The 26170-nt window shown below is 38.4% G+C and overlaps 7 protein-coding genes across 11 annotated transcripts; 2 read left to right on the top strand and 5 right to left on the bottom strand.

The window, feature by feature from the left end:
* Window positions 1-39: 39 nt before the first annotated feature.
* LOC103847244 lies at window positions 40-1319 on the top strand. Its single transcript, XM_009124304.3, has 4 exons — window positions 40-309; window positions 478-571; window positions 669-773; window positions 861-1319. Exons 1-4 carry the CDS (start codon window positions 128-130, stop codon window positions 1128-1130), a joined length of 651 nt encoding a protein of 216 aa, XP_009122552.1. The 5' UTR covers window positions 40-127; the 3' UTR covers window positions 1131-1319.
* On the bottom strand, window positions 1280-3468 carry LOC103847243 (vacuolar protein sorting-associated protein 36). Its single transcript, XM_009124303.2, is given in 9 exon segments — window positions 1280-1471; window positions 1473-1506; window positions 1600-1684; window positions 1763-1898; window positions 1960-2029; window positions 2136-2193; window positions 2266-2359; window positions 2571-2774; window positions 2851-3468. Coding segments are annotated over 9 exon segments (1326 nt in total). The 3' UTR covers window positions 1280-1444.
* A 765-nt stretch (window positions 3469-4233) lies between these two features.
* Window positions 4234-9174, top strand: LOC103847240 (phospholipid-transporting ATPase 1). Its single transcript, XM_009124298.2, has 6 exons — window positions 4234-6538; window positions 6617-7578; window positions 7667-7790; window positions 7869-8088; window positions 8167-8625; window positions 8710-9174. Exons 1-6 carry the CDS (start codon window positions 5041-5043, stop codon window positions 8927-8929), a joined length of 3483 nt encoding a protein of 1160 aa, XP_009122546.1. The 5' UTR covers window positions 4234-5040; the 3' UTR covers window positions 8930-9174.
* On the bottom strand, window positions 9148-12143 carry LOC103847241 (histone-lysine N-methyltransferase, H3 lysine-9 specific SUVH1). 2 transcript variants are annotated; one of them, XM_033282271.1, is made up of 3 exons: window positions 11752-12143; window positions 9515-11560; window positions 9148-9424 (listed from the first exon to the last, which is right to left on the bottom strand). In XM_033282271.1, exons 1-2 carry the CDS (start codon window positions 11894-11896, stop codon window positions 9576-9578), a joined length of 2130 nt encoding a protein of 709 aa, XP_033138162.1. In that variant the 5' UTR covers window positions 11897-12143; the 3' UTR covers window positions 9148-9424; window positions 9515-9575. The 2 variants fall into 2 exon arrangements, with proteins under 2 accessions (XP_033138162.1, XP_009122547.1); XM_009124299.3 differs by having other exon boundaries at window positions 9515-11555; window positions 11752-12078.
* On the bottom strand, window positions 9532-15102 carry LOC103847242 (histone-lysine N-methyltransferase, H3 lysine-9 specific SUVH1). Of its 4 annotated transcripts, XM_033282276.1 has the most exons (3): window positions 14904-15021; window positions 12670-14664; window positions 12321-12581 (listed from the first exon to the last, which is right to left on the bottom strand). In XM_033282276.1, the coding sequence occupies exon 2, from the start codon at window positions 14660-14662 to the stop codon at window positions 12686-12688; it is 1977 nt and encodes a 658-aa protein (XP_033138167.1). In that variant the 5' UTR covers window positions 14663-14664; window positions 14904-15021; the 3' UTR covers window positions 12321-12581; window positions 12670-12685. The 4 variants fall into 4 exon arrangements, with proteins under 4 accessions (XP_033138166.1, XP_033138167.1, XP_033138165.1 ...); XM_033282275.1 differs by lacking the exon at window positions 12321-12581 and adding an exon at window positions 9532-9551 and having other exon boundaries at window positions 12679-15102; XM_033282274.1 differs by having other exon boundaries at window positions 12321-12607; window positions 12670-15094.
* Window positions 15103-16976: 1874 nt separating this feature from the next.
* LOC103847238 (nicotianamine synthase 1) lies at window positions 16977-19272 on the bottom strand. The gene is given in 2 exon segments (XM_033281619.1): window positions 16977-17194; window positions 17197-19272. Coding segments are annotated over 2 exon segments (975 nt in total). The 5' UTR covers window positions 18046-19272; the 3' UTR covers window positions 16977-17068.
* A 98-nt stretch (window positions 19273-19370) lies between these two features.
* On the bottom strand, window positions 19371-26077 carry LOC103847237 (probable pectinesterase/pectinesterase inhibitor 47). The gene is made up of 4 exons (XM_009124297.3): window positions 23675-26077; window positions 20333-20687; window positions 20047-20238; window positions 19371-19966 (listed from the first exon to the last, which is right to left on the bottom strand). Exons 1-4 carry the CDS (start codon window positions 24539-24541, stop codon window positions 19458-19460), a joined length of 1923 nt encoding a protein of 640 aa, XP_009122545.2. The 5' UTR covers window positions 24542-26077; the 3' UTR covers window positions 19371-19457.
* Between the last annotated feature and the right edge of the window lie 93 nt (window positions 26078-26170).

The following is a 26170-nucleotide window of genomic DNA, read 5'->3' as shown; positions in this document are numbered from 1 at the left end:
CGGACTCGGTATGAAAGAGATTAAATTTAACGGTTCGAGTCGGTTTCTATTTGTTTCTGTCGTGTTTGAGAAGTTGAAAGAGAGAGAGAGAGAGAGAGAGAGAGAGAGAGAGAGGGATCGGAGGAGGATGAGCGCTGAAGATTTTCAGAAGAAGGTTTCGATCAGAGACTCCTCACTCGCCGGAGAAATGGAAACCGAATGCGGCGGGTCTAGTAGCTCCACGGTTGGTTCGTCTCGAACTCTGGTTTTGCTTCGGAGACTGCTTGAGATTCAGGAGCGTCGAGCACAGGCCTACGCTAAACTCAAAAGGTTCGATCTTTGGATTGTTTATCGCCATTAGTTACCGTTATGTTCATCCTAAACCACATTGTCTTTGGATTCAGTCTAACTGATAGTGTTGTTGAGGAAGAGATGTCTCATAAAGTTTAGATTTTTATTCTGTTAATCTCTTGCTATGCTTTGGAATTTGATAAACAGAGGATTCTCAGAGTATGTGGAGACTAGTGGTGAAGCGCTTTATCAGAAGCTGTGCAGCGAGATTACTGCTGAGTTCAACGAGTGTTCCAAACAAGTAACTGAGTTCTTTTTCTTCTTTTGATTGATTACTTTCACAATAAGGTTGAACATAAGGTGTTAAAGATTGAAACTTTGTTTGATGGCAATGCAAGGTACGCGAAATGGAAACTCTGTTTCTGAATCCTGACGTTGGAAGATCGGATCTTGCTCAGCTGCTCAGTGACATTCAAACTCAGGAGAAGCAGAAACTGCATCTGGTCTGATTCCTATTTACTCAATTGTTGAATTAACTTGTTGGAGAGAAAAAAGTTTCTTACTTTAGTTCCTTTTGGTTTTTTTGGCAGACGGTTACAATACAGGTACTGAAGAAGGCAGGGAGGCCGTCAGAACGAATGCTGACACACGAGAACTGCAAGTTCAAGAAACCGATGCAGCACGAGTGTGTGCATCTTCATGAGATTACAGAAGCTGAAGGAACAGAGGAAGCAGAGGCGGATGCAGAGTTTGACAACGCTTTGAAGGAAGCAATCAGAGGAGTGCAAGACGCTGTGACTTGCATCAATGAGTATTTGGAAGACGTTAGGTACGAGATTGCAGCTCTTGAAGCTGATTAGTTGTTCTCAATCTCATCACTTCTTTACCCCTTTCGACTGTTAACTTGCTATGTTGCTAATTAGCTTAAGATATAAGATATTTAGAAACTCAAAAGTTATGACATTTCTTGTTGTCAAAGTTATCTATGTTGATTACTGTGGGTAGTGGCTACAAATACAATAGCAAATTCCAAATTATTTAAAACACAATATTTGATTTGGAAAACAATTGATTTAAAGAGGAACTTTGTTACAAATATAAAAGTTATTAGCATTTTTGGTTCAAAATGCATAAGATGAGTTGTGTTTTTTTGTCGTGTACACATCAAAAACTGTCATACGGACAATAAGCTAGTGGCTTTTGACCCATTCACCGTATGTCCCAAAGTCCTTGACCCTGCCAAATGATAAGAACGCCAGCACAAAGGTTTTATAAATTTCTCAACGAGCAACAACAACACAATGGGAAACACACCATTGTTTGACTTACAAATGGAGATCGGTTGGATCAATCTCTGGAAACAGGTTGAAGTAGAATCGAAGTCCGTCTGGGCTCATGTCTCTACACAGCAGACCTGATCAAAACAAATGAGAACGTGAGAATCACATAACTCTGATAGAGTCTATCTTTCTACGAGGTGGATTCTGTTTACCTTTGGTCTCTGCAGATAGTAGATGTTCCTTGGCCATGGCTGGAGCGATTTTCAGTGTCAAAGCTGCATCACTAGCAGTGACTCCGGTTCTTAGAGTTTCGGTTTTAGTCACAAGCATTCTGATTCTACTCATAACCTACATAGCCAGAAAAGTATTTCAGATATGAGAGATACAAAGCAGTAAGCTTAAAGAGTACCTCCTCGTCACTATGGGACTTGTTCTGGATGACCTTCACACCGCTATCAAACTTCCGCAGCATTACTGGACTACCAATCATAACACATGAGCCAGAGTCAATATTTCTACAGACTATATCTTCTTCAAATGAATTTGCAAAAAGAATCTACGAGGAAAGATTCAGAAGATACATACACATCAAATTTCTCCCAGAGGTTACAAGCTTGCCACAAATCGTCTGGAGAAATCAACTCTGATGCAAAGACAGGTTTCAGATTCATAATAAAGAACTGGAATCAAAACATTTTAGATTAAACGGTCCAACCTGTTCCCCTAGCACGATTGAAGTGGTAATACATATCAGTAAGGCTGATCATTCCTCCAGCTTGTTCTAATGGGATTCTCACAAAATCTGCCAACTGCAGGTATGGCAAACAAAGATTTCAACCTCAAATTCATGTACTTTGAAGGCCTTCAAGAGTAAAATTTGTACAAATGACAAGCTAAACAGTTAAAAGATTCTCTAGTATCTCTACCATGACAGTGGTAGATTGTTACTATTAGTAACATAGAACATAAAGCTAATGATAGTAACACAAAAAATCAGTTGCAAAACAAGAGAAAGAGAACCTGGCGAGACAACTCTTGATGATACAAGGCGCCAGCAGATTCCTTAGTAACTGGAGAGATAATACCAACGCTCAACATCCATTGTTGCATCTCTTCTTTAGACCCCATCTCCTCATCATCACCTCCTCCGTTCTGACTACTAGGAGCAGACAATAGCTTCTGCCGCATCTTCTCCGCCAAACTCACCATCTCCTTAGCCTTACTCTGTTAAACCCCAAACAAAGAGGGTTCAATAATCAAATCAAATTAATCAATCAAAGTTTCAAACTTTGTATCACACCATAAGAGCATTCAAATCCTGAAAAGCATCCTGCAAGCTCTTATCAGTACTCTCCCACTGCTCCTGCTCTTTCCTCAGTATCCCAGCCAACCCCACCATCCTCACCGTTCCATCGTTGCCGTACAAACCCTGCGCAACAGTTCCAGCTCCTGACCCCGAAGAAGCCTCACTCTCGCTCTTCTCATCTTCCTCCCAAGCTCTCCCTCTCCAACACTCCCAGAGCTTCGTCAAGAACCCGTCGAAATCCCCTTTCCCTCTGAAGACGACGGTCACTACGACGACGGAGTCCACTTGGAACCGGATCCGAGGCGAGTGAAACATGGACTTGATTGACTTCTTGTGGGAGAAGATGTGAGTGATGGAGGAGAGAGGGAGGGAGGAAGGAAGAGATGATGCGTTTGGCTGAGAAGAAGGGATCCATATGAGACGATGAGTGGTTAAGATTAGGTTTCCGGAGCGCAAGGAGGCGAATCGCGGCGGATCGTCTTCGGAGTCTAGGTCGACAGAGGAGAGGAGGAAACACTCGACTTCGTTGCGGCGGAGCACCGGTCTGCCGCTGGTGGTTACCTCCGCGGTGTTAAACAAACCATCGGATCCGATTCTGCTTTCACTGGCCATGGAAGCAGAACATACAGGTTGACCAATCAAAGCTTAATCATAAAGGTTTCCGGCAACGGAAGAGAAGAACCGAACCACGATCGTTTTAGTGTTAGGACAAGAACACGTGCAGAGTCAGCTTTTGTTTTTTTTTTAATCTTTTTATGGGCAATATAAAGCCCAATAGACTGTTGCTTCACAACGAGCCCAATATAAAGCCCAATAGCTCTAAGAATCAAAATATGTACTAGAAAAATAAGAGCGTGGAAATCGTTTTTCTGGAAGTTGTTACATAGGTATGGGGGGTGGCCATGTGATGTGAGACTCACTCACGAGCTGCATTGTGTTGTCTTTCTCTTTGTTTAATTAAATTCAGGTTTACAACTAATCCGAGCATGACAACTCTTACCAAATGCATTAAACATAGTTTTAGGCTGTTTTGTTCGCTAAATTAAACATGATATATACCCTACAAGATGATGTCAAAAAAAAATATATATACCCTACAATACGTGCAGGCTCAGAACAAATGTATGATGTGGACCATCTTAGATTCATGCTAGGCATTATATTTTTGTTTGCAGAAATTTAATTTCTGTTTTGTTCATTAGTGTAAAAACTTGATGGTTGTATGTACACATCTTGTTGACTCTTAAACCCATACTAATCAACTGTAGCTAAAGAAAAAAAAAGATAATATCTAAAATCAATTGCAGATTCATAAACGTGTCAATATACTTTTCTTTTCATACTATTGCATACTTTTCTACAATATTAAATTATCCAAAGCAACAAAATTCAAACTTCAGAACTGGATCCAAGACTCAAATATTTATGAATTAGAATTATAAAAATATATTGAGCTATAAAACATTTTGGAGAAAATTGAGAGAGTAATAGTATATACGGTGGCTGCTCAAAAGTCATATGTTTGTTCTAGAAGGGCTACTCTGGACCAACAAACACGACATGGCTTGTCCTCATTTTCTCTTCGTACCTGTGTGTTTTATTTCTGCCTAAAATGAAATAACATAAATTAATCAATTAAATAAAATAAAAGATTGGTCGACGTCGCCAGCCATTGGCGACTTGTTCTTCCTTCTTCTTCCTCCTGTTCTTCGTCTCTAGATCTCTCCCTCTCTATCACAAGTCGTCGTTTAAATTCGTCTCCTTCTCATTCTTCTTCGTCTTCGCTAAGACGAAAACTCCATTTAATTAGCCTTATTTTCTCTCTTCTTCTCATTTTATTCCCTTTTTAATTTATTTCCTCTTCTTCTTCGTATCCGCTTACGTCATCTCTTCTTTCTCGGGTTGATTTATTTATTAGCGCGCTGAAAAGCAAAATCCTCCACGATCCGGATCTAACCTCAGGGTCAATTTCGCCCGATCAATTCCATTCTCGTGTCGTAAAGGTTGGGGCTTTTGAGAATCTCTCGATCTCCCCTACCTAAAGGTCCAACATTTCGCTGGATCAGTTCCATTTTTCGTGCCTTCAAGCTGATTCGAGCTCTGGGGGTTTCTGGGTAACTCTTCGTTTCGATGATTTCTCCATTTGATCCGTAAAGTTTCCTCCTTTTTCACGAAACCCTCTCTATGGATTCGAGGAACTCAATCGATCATCATCATCACCACAACGATTCAATCTCCGGCGTCTCCTCTCGATGGAGCCTCTCGTCCAAAGACAACTCCTCCCTCAGAGAAGTCACTTTCAACGATCTAGGATCAAAGCGCATCCGCCACGGATCAGCCGGAGCCGACTCCGAGATGCTGAGCATGTCTCAGAAGGAGATCAAAGACGAGGACGCTCGCTTGGTCTACATCAACGACGCCGAGAGAACCAACGAGAGCTTCGACTTCACTGGGAACTCAATCAAGACAGCGAAGTACTCTGTCTTCACCTTCTTGCCTCGGAACTTATTCGAACAGTTCCATAGAGTTGCTTACGTGTACTTTTTAGTTATAGCTGTGCTGAATCAGCTCCCTCAGCTTGCGGTTTTCGGTAGAGGCGCGTCCATCATGCCTCTCGCCTTTGTCCTCTTGGTCTCAGCCATCAAAGACGCTTATGAAGATTTCAGGAGGCATAGGTCGGATAGAGTTGAGAACAATAGGTTGGCTTTAGTGTTCGAGGAGGGGCGGTTTCGAGAGAAGCAGTGGAAGTATATTCGTGTCGGGGAGGTTGTTAAAGTTGTGTCTAACCAGACTCTTCCTTGTGACATGGTGCTGTTAGCTACGAGTGATCCTACAGGGGTTGTGTACGTGCAGACGACTAATTTGGATGGAGAGTCGAATTTAAAGACGAGGTACGCTAAGCAGGAGACTCTTCAGAAGGCTGCTGATTTGGAGACGTTTAATGGGTTCATCAAGTGTGAGAAACCGAACAGGAACATATACGGGTTTCAAGCGAACATGGAGATTGATGGAAGGAGGCTCTCTCTTGGACCTTCTAATATTATTCTCAGAGGATGTGAGCTCAAGAACACTGAGTGGGCCTTAGGTGTTGTTGTCTACGCTGGTGGTGAGACGAAAGCTATGCTGAACAACTCTGGAGCGCCGTCGAAGAGGAGTAGGCTGGAGACTCGGATGAATCTAGAGATCATTCTGCTGTCTTTGTTTCTGATAGCTTTGTGTACAACCGCTGCGGCGACTGCTGCTGTGTGGTTGAGACGGCACAGGGATGATCTGGACACGATTTTGTTTTACAGGAGGAAGGACTACTCGGAGAGGCCAGGAGGGAAGAATCATAACTACTATGGTTGGGGTTGGGAGATATTCTTCACTTTCTTTATGGCGGTCATCGTGTATCAGATCATGATACCCATCTCTCTCTACATATCTATGGAGCTTGTCCGTATTGGTCAAGCGTACTTCATGACTCGAGATGATCAGATGTATGATGAGTCTTCGAATTCGAGTTTCCAGTGCAGGGCGTTGAACATAAATGAAGATTTGGGACAGATTAAGTATTTGTTCTCTGATAAGACGGGTACTCTCACTGACAACAAGATGGAGTTTCAATGTGCTTGCATAGGTGGTGTAGATTACTCTGACTGGAAGTCTGCAGACAGCGAACATGCTGGATACTCCATTGAAGGTAAGGAAACTAGTTTCTTAACTGCTGTTAAGAGTAGTATGTTTTCATGTTAACTGATTGATACTTTTTATGACACAGTTGATGGGAATATATTGAAGCCAAAGATGAGGGTGAGAGTTGATCCTGAGCTTCTTGAACTGACGAAAAACGGCTATGCAACAAAAGAAGCAAAACGTGCGAATGAGTTCTTCCTCTCACTGGCGGCTTGTAATACAATTGTGCCAATTGTTACCAACACATCTGATCCCAATGTAAAGCTGGTAGATTATCAAGGAGAGTCCCCTGATGAACAAGCTTTGGTGTATGCAGCAGCTTCATATGGTTTCTTGCTCATTGAGAGAACCTCTGGTCATATAGTTATTAATGTCCGAGGAGAAATGCAAAGGTATAATGTTTTGGGATTGCATGAGTTTGATAGTGACCGAAAGAGAATGTCAGTGATACTGGGATGCCCCGACACGTCAGTGAAACTCTTTGTAAAAGGTGCAGACTCATCCATGTTTAGCGTCATGGATGAATCCTACGGCGACGTCATAGAAGAGACCAAGAAACAGCTTCACGCCTACTCATCTGATGGTTTGAGAACTCTTGTTGTTGGGATGAGGAAACTAAACGATTCAGAGTTTGAGCAATGGCATTCTTCGTTCGAGGCGGCAAGCACGGCCTTGATTGGTAGGGCCGGATTGCTAAGAAAGGTTGCTGGAAACATCGAGACTAAACTTAGGATAGTAGGAGCCACAGCAATCGAAGACAAACTGCAGCGTGGTGTCCCTGAAGCAATAGAATCTCTCAGAATCGCGGGGATAAAAGTATGGGTGTTGACTGGGGACAAGCAAGAAACTGCTATATCCATTGGCTTCTCGTCGAGGCTTCTGACGAGAAACATGAGGCAGATTGTGATAAACAGCAACTCGTTGGATTCATGTCGGAGGAGCTTAGAAGAAGCAAACGCCAGTATTGAAAGTAATGAAGAAAGTGTAGCTTTAATTATTGACGGTACCAGTCTCATATATGTACTGGACAACGATCTTGAAGATGTGGTAAGTTAAATTTTGATGAAACTCTGATTGTGACTGTCTTTCATAGTGGTGTAATTGCTCAGTTTTTTTTTTTGTTTTTGCAATGCAGCTCTTCCAAGTGGCATGTAAATGCTCTGCGGTACTCTGCTGCCGTGTTGCTCCTTTCCAGAAAGCTGGAATCGTTGCACTTGTAAAGAACCGCACTTCTGACATGACTCTTGCCATTGGTGATGGTAATTAGTCTCCTTGATCATGTCTAAGCAGCAACCAGGTTCTTTGTTTTGTTTTTCTCACCTATCTCATTTGTTCAGGTGCCAATGATGTCTCCATGATCCAAATGGCTGATGTTGGGGTAGGGATCAGTGGCCAAGAAGGTCGCCAAGCTGTGATGGCATCTGATTTCGCAATGGGACAGTTCAGATTCTTAGTTCCGCTATTGCTCGTCCATGGACACTGGAATTACCAAAGGATGGGATACATGATACTATACAATTTCTATAGAAATGCAGTTTTCGTTCTAATTTTATTTTGGTGAGTTACTGTCTTATTACTACCTTTTTTGTTCTAAACAATCACCAGGGACTAACCCTCTCACCAATATCCACGCAGGTACGTTTTGTTTACTTGCTACACACTGACAACCGCCATCACGGAATGGAGTAGTGTCTTGTACTCAGTCATATACACATCGGTTCCTACAATAATTATCGGTATTCTAGACAAAGACCTCGGGAGGAGGACTCTTCTCAATCACCCTCAGCTCTACGGTGTTGGCCAGAGGGGAGAGGGATACTCCACAACGCTCTTCTGGTATATGATGTTTGACACAATCTGGCAAAGTGCAGCCATCTTCTTCATTCCTCTCTTTGCTTATTGGGGCAGTACCATTGACACGTCGAGCCTAGGAGATCTATGGACCATTGCTGCAGTTGTGGTGGTCAATCTTCACTTGGCCATGGATATAATAAGATGGAACTGGATCACTCACGCCGCCATATGGGGATCCATTGTTGCAGCTTGTATATGTGTTATTGTCATCGATGTTATACCCTCACTCCCTGGTTACTGGTAAACTCCTTTCTCTCTCTCTACAAAACATTATGTTAAAGCAAAATTAAGTTCCATGTTCTTATTATTTTATGGCTGTGACAGGGCAATTTTTGAAGTGACCTCGACATGGATGTTCTGGTTCTGCTTGCTTGCCATTGTTGTGACATCTTTGCTTCCTAGATTCGCTATCAAGTATCTCGGTGAGTATTACAGACCTTCAGATGTTCGGATTGCTAGGGAGGCTGAAAAGCTTGGAACATTCATAGAATCCCAAACAATGGAAACTGAAATGAACCAGATTGGGGATCCTCCAAGGAGATAATATCAGGAAAAACCAAATGAAAAATTCTTTATACCCTTCAGCGGAAGTAAATACAAAAGATTATATATTCCATTTTCCCCCACCTTGGTTGCTCCTTTACTATTTCAAGAGTAGGTTTTGTTTGATTGTAGTGTAACAATGTTGTTACATAATCTCTGGCTGTAATTTTCCACTTTGTTGTAACATACGCACAAGCTTTCCTTTGTAAAGAGAGAAAGAACATCGAAAATTTGATTTTGTTTAAATCAGTTCCTAGTTCAGTGCCTTGCAAAAGTTGAGTTTAGCTACAAACTTAAATACAAAAAGAAACAGAAAGATACAGGTTTGTCCTAAAAACGATCCGAGTACTATTAAGATTACATTACATATCCAACAGGAGACAAACATGAGAGCACATCTTCCACAATCTGAGAAATTGACAAAGGTCTTATGCCTGTTGAAGAGAAAGATCAAAGGGAGTCTTTAATACTAAGGAGTCATCATTCAAAAAGATCCCTGCCAGATAAACAAATCCAATCTTTTAAGCATATTCACATATCTATATAGATTCAGTAGATAAACAACATATAGGAAAAAGATACTAACCTGTTCCATTCATGATCATCTGCCTCCAGTTGTTCACTAGAGGTAGCTTTTCTAGCCATTATCAACCAAATGAACCACGGCAAAACTCTGATCCGCAAAAGCACTTCTTTTTACCATACAAAGTATTGCCATTTTGAGCTCCGCTTGGTCGAGTAACACCATAGTCATAAGTTAACTCAGTCATGGGAGGGATGTGTGACATGGCAAAGAAGGCGACTTGCAAGTAGAGCTGACCGTTGTGTTCATAACTAACCGGCTGCCAGAAAACATTAGGTGAGCAACTGTGGTTCATGAATCTAGCAACGTTCCCAGCATTCTTAGCACTGATCACAAGAGGCAGTGGGAGTTCAGGTTCTTCAGACATCTCCTCAGAAGCATCTTCGTCTGCTAAGCCGAGCTCATAGTTCCACTTGAAAGGGGTATAGACACGGGTCGTATCAAAGGTATAATCATCATCAGCCATCGTCTGCTGCACCTTGGACTTGTCTTTGGCCTCACCTGCATATATGCATATAAACGAGCCAGCACGAATGGGATCCCACGACCGCAAGCCCCATCCTCTATTCACCGTCTTGAAAACTTCAAGCTTCACTTTAACTCCCATTTGAGTCACCTTGTTTTTGCAAGCCGAGCAGGGACATGAAGGGCTGCACTCATATACCATAGACTTGCGGCTAACTAGCACTCCATTACCGCAGTAAGGGAAGTCACCTCCGTTTTTCCTTATGCAGTGACAGTCCAAGTTCCCTGGCTTGCAGGCGTTGCTACAATGGCATCCACTAGAAGGCTGGCTCAGCTTAAACGACTCTGAGTAGTTTACAGTCGTGGAGTAGGTGAAATAAGGAGGACCATTCTCAGCATCAACGTCATTCACAAGCGAAACGCCTATGCTCTCAACACCTGAAGTGAGATCAGGGAGGATAAGCCCTTCCCTCGAAGGCAAACCTGCCTTCCACTTCTGTATAGCAATCCACGAAGCAAACGCAGGAGGCTGACCAGGAGCTCTCACTAGCTTATACTTGAAAGTGTTGTGTCCTAACTTCCCTTTCTCCACCCAAGACTCTTTGATCTCATAAAGCCCATCGTAAACATAGATCTTAGCACTCTGAGAAGCCTCTTTCAACCCTCTTATCACCCTCACCGGACTGTTCCTAAGCAAACTCTTCTCCAACGCAAGGTTACCTCTCTCAAGCTTCTGGTCAGACGTTTGCTTCTCTTTATCAGCGTTCCCACCGCCCTGACCGGTATAAACCAAAACATCAGGATTACCTTCATCATTATCATAGTAACCAGATGAGACAATGCTAGTGGCGATAGGCTCTTCTCCTGTTTCTCCCCCTCCCTTGACGAGTAGATAGTCAATCCCAGCCATCGACGGAGAATGCAACCCAACCAAACACATCTCGAACCTGAAGAAGAACACGTCACCAATCTCAACACCAGGAACAACACCAGGTCTTTTTTTAGTGTTGGTCCTGACACCTCTGCTCATACAAGTGGATCCTGCTTTCAAATCACCACGTTTGATAGACCCACTAACCGCTTCCTTAGCATCTTCCAGCTGCGAAAACCTTCTTCTCAACGCGTCAAACCGCATGATCACACTCGTCACCAGCTTCCTGTTCCCATTCTCTCTATCAGCCACGCTGATCCCACTCGAGAAATTCTCAGGGCAAACGAGAGGAGTACGCTTTTTAGTGATCTTTCTCTTCACAGTTGAAGGCTCCACGTCGCCATTGGATGTTGTGGTATCAGGAGGAGACCTGAATGTCCTCAGAGGAGTAACCAACGAAGGCTCTGAGCTGTTATGAGGCTGATGCTGAGGTGGATTCTGAGCTTGGTTGAGATCTGGAGTGTGTTGAGAGGAGCTAAAGGGGTAGAAAGGAGAGAAGCCAGGAGGGAACGGACCAAAAGGAGGTGCGCAGACAAAAGGAGGAGCTTGGTTCCCACTTGGGAAGACAGGTCTGAGAGTGCGCAACGGTTTGATATCCAACACTCGAGTCTTGTCAGTGTAGCTTCCGAAGTTTCCTTCCATAGTAAGCTGAACAATCAAAATTTACCAAATTAATAAAAAGATCTGATTTTTTCTATGCAAATGGAGAAAATGAACAGTCTTTAGCAGATTAATCTAGCCTACTGACTAAAGAACAGAGGACCCTCAACACATCATTCATCGCAGATTCAAAGATGTACAATAACAATAACACAGAAAGCTTATAACTTTAGGAAAAAAAAACCTGAAAATTTGGGGACTTGGAGATCGAAATGCTCCGTCAGATTTAGGGTTTCCGAAACGAGAGAGACAGGGGAAGAGCGAGAGGGAAGAAGATTAGAGCATAAAGTTTCCAGCTTTGGTAAGAAATTACTAATATTAATTAACATCTGTGTGATTTTTTCACTCTACATCTGTAACAGTTGGAGAAGAAGCCGATAAGATTTTAACCGTTGGATCTAAATCATTTGATCTTGAGCCGTACGATGATCTAATATGACTGGGATTACCTACGTAGGAGGTTTCAGTTTCGTCCTTTGTAGTTTTACTTGCATTCCTTCTTTTCGTGATGTAACGCCTTTTTGGAGCTTTTGTCGGTTGCCGGTTTGGTTTTTCACACGTGTGTAAAGATGGCTGTAGCTCTCAGTCTTTGAGGTCCAAATGATTCTTTCTTTAGTTTTAGAATCACCAAGCTGAACTTACTAATCATATTAACCGATTTGTAAACATGTTAGTTGTACTGTTTTTAGTGTGTAGTGGTGGTGGTCTGTACAAGAAGCTGTTTATAGTTGTCATTGCATAAGACAGATAAACTGTTAAAACTGATTATCATATTCATCAAATCTTTTAATCAAACAAAGATAGGCTACTAGTTTCCCAACTTCCCATAGGTTTTGTCCTAAAAACAATCTGAAAAAAAAATACTAATAAGATCACATATCCAACAGGAGAGAAGGATACATTTCCTAGGATCAGAGAAATAGATAAAGACTTTGATGGAGAAGAAGCAGGAAAGAATCCATCACAGCTTTGCGTCTTATGCCGTTGAAGAGAAGAAGACTTTAAACACTTTACCTGTAAACCAAAAGCAGTCACTTCCACTACCTGTAATCAGATAATGAATATAGATTCAATAAATAACAAAAAGCTCAGAGAAACAAACCTTTTACACGTTGGCATCAACCAAATGAGCCACGGCAATACTGTGTTCCGCAAAAGCACCTCTTTTTACCATACACAGGATTGCCATTTTGAGCTCCCGTTGGTCTTGAAACACCATAGTCGTAAGTCAACTCAGTCATGGGAGGGATGTGTGAAATAGCAAAGAAGGCGACGTGCAAGTAGAGCTGACCGTTATTCTCATAACTAACCGGCTGCCAGAAAACATTAGGAGAGCAACTGTGATTCATGAACCGTGCAACGTTCCCAATATTCTTAGCACTGATTATAAGAGGCAAAGGGAGTATAGGTTCTTCAGACACCTCCTCGGAAGCATCTTCGTCCGCTAAGCCAGCCTCATAGTTCCATTTAAAAGGGGTGTAAACGCGCGTTGTATCAAACGTAAAGTCATCGTTAGCCATCGTCTGCTGCACTTTCGACTTATCTCTGGCCTCACCTGCATACACACATATAAACGCACCGGCGCGAATAGGATCCCACGAGCGTAACCCCCATCCTCTATCCACCGTCTTGAAAACCTCCAGCCTCAGTTTCACTCCCATCTGAGTCACCTTGCTTTTACAAGTCAAGCAAGGGCAAGAAGGGCTGCATTCATATACCATAGGCCTCCGGCTAACTAAAATATCATTCCCTGTGTAAGGAAACTCGCCTCCGTTCTTCCTTATGCAGGGGCATTCCAAGTTCCCCGGCTTGCATTTGTTTCCGCAACCGCATCCGCTAGAAGGCTGCGTCAGCTGAAAGGACATTGAGTATTTAACCGTTGTGGAGTAGGTGAAGTAAGAAGGACCATTCTCGCTATCAACTTCGTTCACAAGCGAGACAGCTACGCTTTCGACGCCGGAAGTGAGATCAGGGAGGATGAGTCCTCTCCTTGGGGACTTACCAGTCTTCCAACTTTGTATCTCGGTCCACGTAGCAAAACCAGGAGGCTGATTAGGAGCTCTCACTAGCTTATACTTGAAGGTGTCGTGTCCTGATTTGCCTTTCTCTATCCACGCCTCTTTGATCTCGTAGATCCCATCGTAGACATAGATCTTAACCCTGTGAGTAGCTTCCTTCAAGTTCAAGCCTCTGATCACCCTAACCGCATTGTTCCTATGCAAGCTCTTCTCCAAAGCGAGGTTACCTCTCTCCAGCTTCTGGTCTGATGCTTCTTTATCTTTATCAGCGTGACCTCCCTGACCGGTGTACACCAGAACATCCGGATTAACTCTGTCGTTTTCGGTATATGCAGAAGATACAATGCTGGTGGCGATAGGCTCCTCTTCTTCTGCATCTCCCCCCTTGATGACCAGATAGTCAATGCCAGCCATCGATGGAGAATGCAACCCGACCAAACACATCTCAAACCTGAAGAAGAATATGTCCCCAATCTCAACGCCTGGAACAAGACCTGGTCTCTTCTTGGTGTTGGTCCTAACCCCTCTGCTCATACAAGTAGATCCTGCTTTTAAATCAGGGCGTTTGATGATCCCGTTGACTGCATTCTCCGCATCCTCCAGCTGTGCAAGCCTTCTTCTCAACGCGTCAAACCGCATAAGAACACTCGTAACCAGCTCCCTGTTGCCATTGTCTCTTTCAGCAACACTAATCCCACTCTCGAAATTCACAGTAGAGAGCTGACGCTTTTTAGGAGTCTTTCTTTTCAAAGTTGACTCCACAGGCTCTATGTCTCCATTAGAAGATCTAAGTGGCCTCGAAGGAGTAGCCAGCGAACGTTCTGATAGATTCTGAGGCTGATGCTGACCTTGAGGTGGAAGCTGAGGCTGGTGTTGAGCTTGAGAGAGATCTGGTGTTTGTTCATTCACTTGAGAGGAGCCAAAGGGGTAGAAAGGTGAGAATCCAGCTGGAAAGGGACCAAAAGGAGGTGCACAGACGAAAGGAGGAGCTTGATTCCCACTAGGGAAGATAGGTCTGAGAGTACGCAATGGTTTGATATCCAACACTCGAGTCTTATCAATGTAGTTTCCTTCCATAGCTGCAAAAATCAAGCTTCCTTGTACTCAAATGGTGAACCTAACTACGAAACAGATGCTTATAGTATCAAAGATCGGAGCTTTTCAAAAACCCAGATCACATGCAATGCACGGAGAGACCATCATCGCAGATTCAGAGAAGAAGAAAAAAACTACTCTTGTTCCCTCTCTAGTTTTCTCTGCTTACAGATTCAAACAGAGAGAGAGAAACCCAAAAAGGTTAAGACTTTACACAGCAAACCTGAAATTCAAGCTGAGAGGGTTCGCAATCTTCGATCTTTGATTAGGGTTTTCGAAGATTTGTCGCCGTCTGCGTTTGAGTTCGTCATGTGTACTGTGTTAGTTTAGTACATTGCTGAGTTCATGAGAAACTTGTAATGTTGACCCAAACAAGAGGAGTAATCTTGTAAATATTAGTTTTTTATATTCGCCCCTCAACTCTTACGCCCTTGTACATTTGTGCCTAACATGCATTTATGATCATTAAGGTCCAAACTGGAAATTAAATTAAATCAAATTAAATTTTGGTTTGGTTTGGTTAAACAGATTAATGTTTCAAATCCGTATCCTATAAATTGTTTATGGTTTTGGTGTGGTTTCAGTTTCGATTTATTTCCTTTTGAGTTACCATAATTACCATACGTACAATCATACATAAATCACAAGTACAAAACCAATAGGGAATTCGGCCAAAAAAGACCTCAACTTTACACAAATTGCCAAAACAAACATGAATTGTGGGCTGGCCAAAAAAACACCAAACTTTCATTGACTTTAGAATTAATTAACAATGTTTTCGCTGACTTGCCAATTTAGCACGCCGTCAACAAATTTAACAGAAATATTTGACATCGTTTATTGTTGACGTTAAGTGAAACGACGTCGTTTTACACGATTTGAAATTAAAAATATGTAAACCCCTGGATTCGAACCCAGGTTGGTTGGTTAAATGGGAAGGTATTTTACCACTGGGCTACTGGCACTTTCAATGTACTTACTAACATGTTTATTTTTATTTGGTACATATTAAATATAAAAAATTCTCTAAAAACTTAATAAGATCTTTAAAATTCTAAAAAATTAAAAAAATAAAGAAGATTTTTATAAAATTAATTTAGAAATTAAAATTAAAAATAAGATTTTATTTTTCTTTTAAAAAATAAAATCTCTTCCAAAATTTTCTAAAAACTTAAAAAGATCTTTAAAATTCCAAAAAAATTGAAAAAATAAAGAAATTTTTTATAAAATTAATTTTGAAATTAAAATAAAAAATAAAATTTTATTTTTTCTTTTCAAAAAAATAAAAAATCTTCCAAAATTTTCAATTTTTTTAATACATTTGCTAAAAGTTGAAATTAATTATACACACATAAAAAGTTGATAATTCTAACTTTAATTTTTTGCATTTTATTATAATTTTTAAAATTTGGATTTTTTTTAAAAAAATGAAAATTTTGGAATTTTTTTGATTTTTTAAAGAAAAACAAATATTTATTTTTAATTCAAAATTAATTTTATGAAATTTTTGGAAGATTTTTTTATTTTTTTAAAGGAAAATAATTTTTTATTTTTTTTAAAGAAAAGTAAAATTTTATTTTCAATTTTAATTTCAAAATTTATGTTATAAAAAATTTCTTTAATTTTTTCAATTTTTTGGAATTTAAAGTTCGTTTTAATTTTTTAGAAAGACAAATAAAATCTTATTTTTAATTTTAATTTCTAAATTAATTTTATAAAAATCTTCTTTATTTTTTAATTATTTGGAACTTTAAAGATCTTATTAAGTTTTTAGAGAATTTTTTATATTTAATATGTACCAAATAAAAGTAAACATGTTAGTAAGTACATTGAAAGTGCCAGTAGCCGAGTGGTAAAATACCTTCCCATTTGACCAAACAACATGGGTTTGAATCCAGGGGTTTACATATTTTTAATTTCAAATCGTGTAAAACGACGTCGTTTCATCTCATTTGAAAACGACGTCGTTTTACTTAACGTCAACAATAAACGACGTCAAATATTTTTGTTAAATTTGTTGACGGCGTGCTAAATTGGCAAGTCAGCGAAAACATTGTTAATTAATTCTAAAGTCAATGAAAGTTTGGTGTTTTTTTGGCCAGCCCCAAAGTTCATGTTTGTTTTGGCAATTCGTGTAAAGTTGAGGTTTTTTTTGGCCAAATTCTCAAAACCAATATGATAACATAGTAGTATGCGGACGTGATTATCAAGATTTATATTAAACAAAAACATTGTTTTATTTTTTATTTTTTAATTGATTATAAGATCAAGTGAAATGAAAACACACAGAATCAAATGAACTGAAAAGATAAATTAATATAAGACAAAAACATCAACACTTACTCTCAAGAGATGAGATGTGTTCATTATAATCATTTTTTGCTTTGACTACTCGATGGCACTAAACTTCTCTATCATCTTATTCTTCTTGCAACAATTATTCATAATCGCGTGGACCGTAGAGCAGTTACAAGGCATGAACATGCAGCCACGAGTACCATGGTATTGACCCCGTTCGTGGTAGTTGAACCACCGAACTTACGTGCGATGACAACCGAGTTAACCACGTCATCGGTCGGATGATATATGGTCAAGAGCTGGAAGCCTTTGAGATCAGAAGAGTCAACGATTGGGTACAAGAAAGCCCTAAGAGCATGAGCACTCCTTAGCATGAGGACAGCTCCAGGAGCCATGTGTTTCTCCAAGTGCTCGATGGCTTTGACCTTTGCCTCTTTGTCCATTCCCACAAGAGCCGCCAAGAAAACTACGTCGTATTGGTCTAGCCCTTCCGTAGCGTTTAGCACGTCCGTTGTGTGGAAGATCATGCGTTTTGAGAGGTCTGGATCGCGAGAGACGAGGCTTGAAGCGAGTGCGTTTGCGTGTGAATCGATGTCAAAGTTGTGGAACGTCGTGTTTAGGAGGTGGAACTTAGCCAAGACGATTGATGTGAGAGGCATCGGTCCGGAGCCAACGAAGGCAATCTTGGTCGGGACATGGCTCGAGTGTTGACTCAAGAGATCGAACTCGAGCTTGCCTAGCTTGAGGTAGTTGTTGTAGTAAGGAAAGATGTTTAAATGGTCGAGTGGGTTTTGGTCTTCTTGTAATAAAGATCCCAGGATTGTGGAGAAGTGTTGCTCTAAATAACCTTCGGCTTCACCACATAGCTTGATGAGGTTAGATCTCATGTCTTTGACTTCTTCACTCATCTTTGTGACATCGATGTTTGTGTCCGTGGGTAAGCACGTGGACACGAGTTGTCCGAACAATGTGTCGACATTTTTTGAAGGTTTCAAACTCTCGAGCTTTGAGATTTGGTCGTATAAGTCGATGATCTGCTTCACAACAAGATTGCTTTTGCAAGCCATGTTATGATAAGTATTTGATTTCTTAAATATTCTTTTTAAGACTTCGAAAAATATTGTGTTGTGGCTTTAACCCTCACCAAAATGTCGGTATTTATTGGCAGTTGTAGCATGGGGTCACCATGAAAATCATTCAATGTTTACGAGATAACTTATTGTAACGTTGGTAAATGGTAATTAATTAAGGCATGTCTCAGAACATTGATCAGTCACCATGAGAATCTATCAATTATTTAAAATATGATATGTTAAAGAAATTTGATATAGGTCGGTATGATATTATCTAGCGTTGAATTACAAACACTCCGTCAAATAATAGATTCCGTTCACGCATGCTTGATTGGGAACTGGTGACAAAATTGGCTGGGATATTGGCATCTCATAAAACTTACCCATTTCACATTATGATGACTATCTGAATAAACTAATGCAGTTGATTTGGGATAAAATCAACCCCAAATAAGAGTTTAGGCAGATCTTTTACTATCAGATGATAACCACCACTTTGTTTAGTATTATAATGCCATGACACTATACTTATCCAGTAAAACCATATGAGTCGACGTATTCGATTGTTGATAAGACTGGAATTACGTAAGTCTCATAAAAAAAACTAAACATAATTAGTTACATTGTTGTTATGGGCTATATATCATTCAGACATACATTAGGCATAACTGGAACATGTTTTAACCCATGTTCGGAAATTTGATACACGCAACGCGTGCCGGTGGTCCGGATCTAGTTAACAATAAATCGCAAAAACTTTTAAAATTGAATTAATTCGATCTAATTACATACAAATCTCTTTTGCAATTGTAATAAATTAACGTCACATGTACAATGATTTTATTAATTTACACAAGTGCCTCTCGCGTAAAATGAATGGCTAATTTGACGTCCCTCTTTATGAACCTAAAAACAAAATGCGATTTTGTATTCAGACTTCAAATCAAACGTACTACATTAAGCTTAAGCTATACAACAAAAAAGTTACAATTACACAACAGAAACAGTTAGTCAAACCCTCAATGATATTTGTAACCAACAAAACCATCATTTTTCGAAAAGAGAAGTAAAAAAGGATGTTATATTGTTAAAGAAACCCTGTTTTTAGCGTCACATAATCTATTTCTTTCATGTTTTCACTCTTTCGTCAACGTTTTTAAACCTTAAAATTTATGATGTGAGTAAAAATTAATAATTTCATTTATGTATGAAGAGAGGTTTGGTTGACTAAGCAAGACAACATCATCCATCATGTATTTTAGATTATTTAGTCCCTAATACATTAGACGTTCATTATAGCAAGTAACAACCAATACAGATTTCGAACAGAAAAAATGAATAAAATTTTAATTTCATTTATAAAATGGGGCGGCATCAATTATGTTTAAAATATGGTAGTACATTTTTCATTCCGTGTGAAGCAACCCGCCGTAAAAGGGAATATCAGTCTGAGGCAACCAAGTGTCTCCCAAAGTGAAATTATACACGGTGAAGTTCATGGCTTGTGCCAAGTTCAATAGGCTATACCCTACCCACTGGACCCTCTTGCTTGTGTTAGCTCCCGGTCCAAAGTTGTCATATTCACCATATGAGATCGTATCTAGCCCGGTTGTACCATTCCATTCTAGCCATCCCACTGGTTGAATAGCATCACTGATGTATGATTGGATATACACAGTCCTCGAGTAAGGCTTCCATGGCCGTCCAAGGAATGTCATGGCCGGGTTGGGGTCAGCAGCGAGGTCCGGGGCAGCTCCAATTGTACAATTGATTATGGAGATTCCAGTTTTTTGGTTTGGGTCGGTTCTTCCATGGGCTGTCACTGCATTTTTCTGGTTTACCATCGGTTTTCGAGCATATATATTACAGTTTTGAAATACTGCAGCTGCATTTCCGAAAATAAAATCTACGGTACCTGTAACAAAAAAAATCAAAATAGTTCAAAATATATTGTTGTGTTAGTTTGAAGTTAATACTATATATGATATATCATACCGTATATGTCACATTCACGGTAAAACTGTCTCAAAGAATGGACGTAGAGAGTATCTTGATAGCCTTCGAAACTACACCGATAAAATGTTGATCCATCCGCATTATTTCTCACGGCCACAGCCTGGTGCTTCTCCGGTCCAGCTGTGTTTCGGAATGTCACATCAACTGCAACAAACCGGTCTCCGACCACCGCTACAAACGCCAGTGAAATTAAATGACAATTATAATTGGGTGGTATATATATCAAACCCAAATGTAAGTTAAAAAATATATGAAAATACTTTACCAAAGCTTGAAGAATTATAAGTAGTCCAGCCATCAATAAAACTGTGGTTTCCAGTAATGATGGTTTTATTGATTCCATCTCCGATAAGCATTATGTTTCTCTTTTTATTTGAGATGACAATATATTCTTCGTAAAGACCTTCCCTTGCATAGATGACGAAGTAGCCATCTTCCGGTAATGTTTTGTTAGGTGCTGCAGCGACGGCTTCAGTTATGGTGGTAAAGTTATCGTTTTCGTATGGACCGACGATCACTGCTTCTCTTACGAGGATCGAGCCACCGCTCGTTTCCCCTAGCTCACCTAAACTCCTATCATGCCTACACTCCTTGCTCTTGTCGCATGTTTTGCGTAACACCTACAAAATAATTATTTTATCATTAGTTTTTTAGATACCTAAAATAATACTACTAAAATTATGCACATTTTCTTTCAACAACTATCGTGTTCATGCTTATAAAAGTAATGAACATGATAAAAGTTATGTACATAGGGAAATCCATGTGAGGGTATTGATTGGTTTGGAAATATCATGTGGACCCATGTGATTTTATTCGTATTTCTTTCGTTGTTTGGTTTCGTGTTAAGTTTCGAATAATTAATGTTTGTAGTTTTAAAATTTAAAGTCAAAACTCAAACGCCTTTCTATATGTTCACACAGATTCGTTGACTCAATGTTATATCTGGCCATGTGCCTTTCTATAAGTACGTACACTCAAAACGAAAATCATGCATGTTTTAGCACATAAGACTATTTATTTAATGGTCTGATCAATTTACATCCTTCAGGAATTATAACCGACTCACACTTAAGTTAGGCCGTAAAAGAGTTAATACATCATATATTTGAAGAGGCATATGAAATCAACTAAAAATGATAAATTCAGGTGTTTCTAATACATTACATCTTACCCTCTTATATATTATTTCTACATTTAGTCAAAATTGTATACTATGTTAAAAAAAATTTAGAAAATGAAGAAAAAAAGTGTTCAAAATTGCTGAACTTATATATATGATTTATCACATTGTCTACGTTTTGAAATATTCCCCGTCCACCAATGGTTTCTTAACCCTAGTAAAGAACTTAATAACTATTTTTCCATACTATATTCATTATTAGTTTTTCATACCAAGTTCAATATAACTAACGCTCTTAAAGAATATTAAAATGCCTTCAGAAAATGATACTTTATCTAACAATTTCTTAATATATCTAAACATTCCAATCTGACATAATAGATTAATCTATTAAAAGAGGAGTACAAAATTAGATTATCCCTTAGTTTTCCACTATATTTACAATAGCATGCCACTGAAGTTATTAATTAACCTATCTTTTAGGATTTTTGTCTTTTCTCTTCAATTAATGTATTTCCAAAATCAAATTCTAACTAAAAAATCATGGTAACAATAATTAATAAACCTAAATTTTAATATTAATTGTCTTTTTTTTTTTTATTATTATACATATGTGTGTTTGAAAATAATTAATTCCATATATACATTTCATAATTACATACATTATACGGTAATTATTTTACTAATTCCACATATACATAGTAAATAGTATACAAAAATTTTATTATACATAATCATAAAATTGTGATCCATAAAAATAGTTTATACAACAATTTTATTATATATAATCATAAAATTTTGATCCATAAAAAATAAAAATACATTTGTGTGACTTTACAGGTCATATTCTAAATAAATAGATGATATAACTAAGGGTTTACATGATAAAATAAAACTACTCAATATAAACTATAGAATTATTGTGTTTAGAAATGTCATATTAAAAATAAATTAAACGGGTAACTTTTAAAATATATATTATCACTTATACAAATAAATATTTATTTATAAAAAAAAGGGTTTTTAGTAATTAAACCCCTCAACTAAAGATGAATCGTAAAAAAAACCCTCAACTAAAAATCCAGTGAAATAAACCCTCAACTTTAGTTCCGTTAACATATGTTACCCTCCGTCTAAAAAACCGTGACAGAGGGTAACAAATGTTAACGGTTTATAAGTTGAGGGTTTATTTCACTGGATTTTTAGTTGAGGGTTTTTTTTACGATTCATCTTTAGTTGAGGGGTTTTATCACTAAAAGTCATTAAATATTATTAAATTATTTATTATCATTTATACATTGTTTTAAGATTTATAAGCCTTTAAAACTAATTTATAAATTTTAATACATTAATATATTTGTATATTAATTTATACATCTTAAATTAATAATTTTTAAAACTACTTACAACTTATTATAACTTTGAAATATTAAATTATTTGATATTTGGCAATAGTGATATAAAAAAATTTGTGTGTTTATATCGTCATTGTCAAATATGAAATAATTTATAGTTTCTAAGTTATATTAAGTCTTAAGTAGTGTCGAGATAATTCATCCATGAAGTCAATCTTTCTATTTAGAGTATGACACAGTTTTTCCTATTTTCATGATTTCTGTCATCCGATTCATACTTCTCCCCCTCCAAAATAATGCATGATTATTTTTATTCTCATTGATTTCTGAATAACTACATTATATTTTTATTTTCTTGATCAATAATATATTTGAAACATAAAGTAATACAATAAATCAAGAATAATATAGGAAAATAGGAAAGTATGAGCCTGATGACGAAAATAATGAAAATAATGAAAATAAGAAAAAGTACGTCATACTCCAAATAGAAAGATTGACTTCATGGATGAATTATCCTCAACACTACTTAAGACTTAATATAACTTAGAAACTTTCAATTATTTGATATTTGAAAATGACGATATAAACACACAATTTTTTTTATATCACTATTGCCAAATATCAAATAATTTAATATTTTGAAGTTATAATAAGTTGTAAATCGTGTTGAAAATTATTAATTTAAGATGTATAAATTAATTTTATAATAGATTAATATATTAAAAATATAAATTAGTTTTAAAGGCTTACAAATCAATCTAAAACAATGTATAAATGGATAATAAATAACTTAAAAACCCTTTAATGACTTTTAGTGATAAAACCCCTCAACTATTTTTGAATCGTAAAAAAAACCCTCAACTAAGTTTTCAACATTATAAACCCTCAACTTATAAACCGTTAACATATGTCACCCTCCGTCACGGTTTTTTAGACGGAGGGTAATATATGTTAACGGAACTAAAGTTGAGGGTTTATTTCACAGGATTTTTAGTTGAGGGTTTTTTTTACGATTCATCTTTAGTTGAGGGGTTTAATTACTAAAAATCCTAAAAAAAACTAACACCTGCGCGGGTACGCGGGTCAAGCTCTAGTATAATTTTAAAATAGTAGTAATAAGGGTTACCTTAATCAAAGTTTCAAGCGGTTCACGAATAGCTTTGTTACCACCACCAAAGATCTTCCCCTTGGATCCTTTATACCGCTTCAGATTACGGCTAAGCGCGTTACTCACAAGCCCCAACGATACACTGTAGAGCTGCGTGACATTCCCCAATGGCGATCCAAGAACCGTCGCAAACGCGCTATTAGCATCCTCAAGACCGTCGAGGCACGTCTGCTGGTTCGTCACAACGCCACCGAGAAGACTCGACACACGATCAACGAGCGCCTCCGTCATCAGCTCCGCTGATTTTAGCTCATCCGTAACCGCTTCAAGGTATTCAACGCTAAGCGCCGCCAGGTCGCCGCAGTCAGCAACTGCACTGACCTCTTCAGGTGTGGACGCTTTGGGGTCTTTCTCCACGCGCTGTGCAAAGCGGTTGATGACTTTAGAAAGGCGACGCGCTTGTTTGAGGCATTGCTTGAGTGTGAACTTTCCGTAACGGTATGGATCAGACGGTGAGGATTTGAAGGCGGAGAGGATTGTGCGGCAGAGTTTAGGGTAAGGAGTTGATTTACAAGCAACGTTGGCTTGTTGTGACGACTGCGTTGGAGGCTTTGAAGGTGGCTGCGTTGGAGGCTTTGAAGGTGGCTGCGATGGAGGCTGTGACGGTGGTTGTGATGTAGGCTGCGATGGAGGCTGTGACGGTGGCTGCGATGTAGGCCGCGGTGGAGGCTGTGACGGTGGTTTTGATGGAGGCTGTGTTGGTGGCTGTGTGGGTGGCTGCAAAGGTGTCTGTGTCGGGGGCTGCGTTGAAGAGATTAGAGAAGCCCATGACAGGCAGAGAAGAGTCAGGAACAAGAGAGATGAAGAGAAGTGTTGTGTTTGCATTGTTTTAGTTTTTGAGTTTTTATTTCTTCCCTTGATGTCTAATAGTTATAGAGCTTGTCCTATTTAAAGTATGCATGCATAGGAGAGAGAGAAACTAATGAATAATGTAATGCATGTTGCCTTGTTTAGGAATTATTAGACCGAGGGAAAATTATACATAACTTTATGAAAGTATATTGGCACGTATGTATCATTTTATTTTGATCATATTATGGACTTTTTCGTTTTTTTGTAGATGCTCTTCTGAATGAGTTACCGTAAGATCCAATGGAGTGCAACAGATTGTCGAGTCGTACATTGACCAAAATATATGAATATTAGTATATGATATGGTTCAAATATCGAAATAGGATGGTGGGTTATTTTATGAGTCTAGAGTAGAACCTACGTTCATACTAACTTTTAGAGCGAGTTTTTCAAAAAACAGAGTTTAAGGCAGTTTTTTTTTCTCGACTAAAGTGTTTAAGGAAGTTAAAAAATTTACATGGTTTTAACCATTGTTTTATTACCACATATACATATCCAAGCTGTTGCACACACACAGAGACATGTGCAAATAGGGCTGGCATAACTCGATTAAAAGAGCTAGGGCTGGCATAACTCGATTAAAAGAGCTAGGGCTGGCATAGCCATGGTGGTACCTTAATTTCATTACATTGTTTTCTTGATCATATATTTTTACAAGATATCTCACAAGATATACACCCTAATTTTAAATTCAATATACTCAATTATACTTCTGACAATTAGACCTCAAGGTTTTCTTACATTTTTTGAATTTAGACGCCAATAATGTCTTTCACTATAGAAAACATTCGTACATATCACATGCATGTCGACAAAGCATAATAGGAAAATATCATTATTGGGAGAATATAAGTTTCAAAATTCTCTTGGAAATAAACAAATTAAAACAAATAGTAATGTCTATAATTCAATTCATAAAGCAAATACATAAAATGATTAATTAGAATGAAGTTAAACTGAATACATGTGAGGTGCTGCGGAACTTCAGGGGGAAGGAATGACTCGTTTATAATACTTTTGAAATCTTAAATCATCTCCTTATTTGTTACACTTACAAGTTAGACCCAATTTAGTTATACGATCTTTCCAGACCAAATAATTGATTTCTTCATAGTAAAACACACGTGAATAGTCAAACTACAACACCTAAAAGAGATGAATTTATTCTAAGAGATCAAACTGGCACTACCTCTATATAGTATGGATGTAACTGTACAATCATGCACATAGTATATATATATATATTTATAGAAAAATACTAAATATCTTTATAATAATATATAGAGAACATAATGTAAGAAATGATTCATATTATCACCAATATACAACATTTCTTAGTTGGCAAATTTAATGTGTTAAGCAAATCAAACAGCTGGATCATATCGAATCGTGTTGCCATTGTTGATACAAACCGAAAGACTTGCCGAGTTTTTGGTTTGTTCGGTCAATACTACTAAAGCAATTAGCCTAATGTCCACCTTTTTCACAACACACTATAAAATAAATACTCTAATCATCATCTTCGCTTAGACCGGTGTATAGAAACCAAAGTTAGTACATTATATGAGTCCTTATGCACATCCTTTGACCGAACTTTTTGTT

Source organism: Brassica rapa, chromosome A10 (assembly GCF_000309985.2).
Source record: "Brassica rapa cultivar Chiifu-401-42 chromosome A10, CAAS_Brap_v3.01, whole genome shotgun sequence".
Taxonomy (NCBI): domain Eukaryota; kingdom Viridiplantae; phylum Streptophyta; class Magnoliopsida; order Brassicales; family Brassicaceae; genus Brassica; species Brassica rapa.
This window is presented reverse-complemented; position numbering and strand designations above follow the sequence as displayed.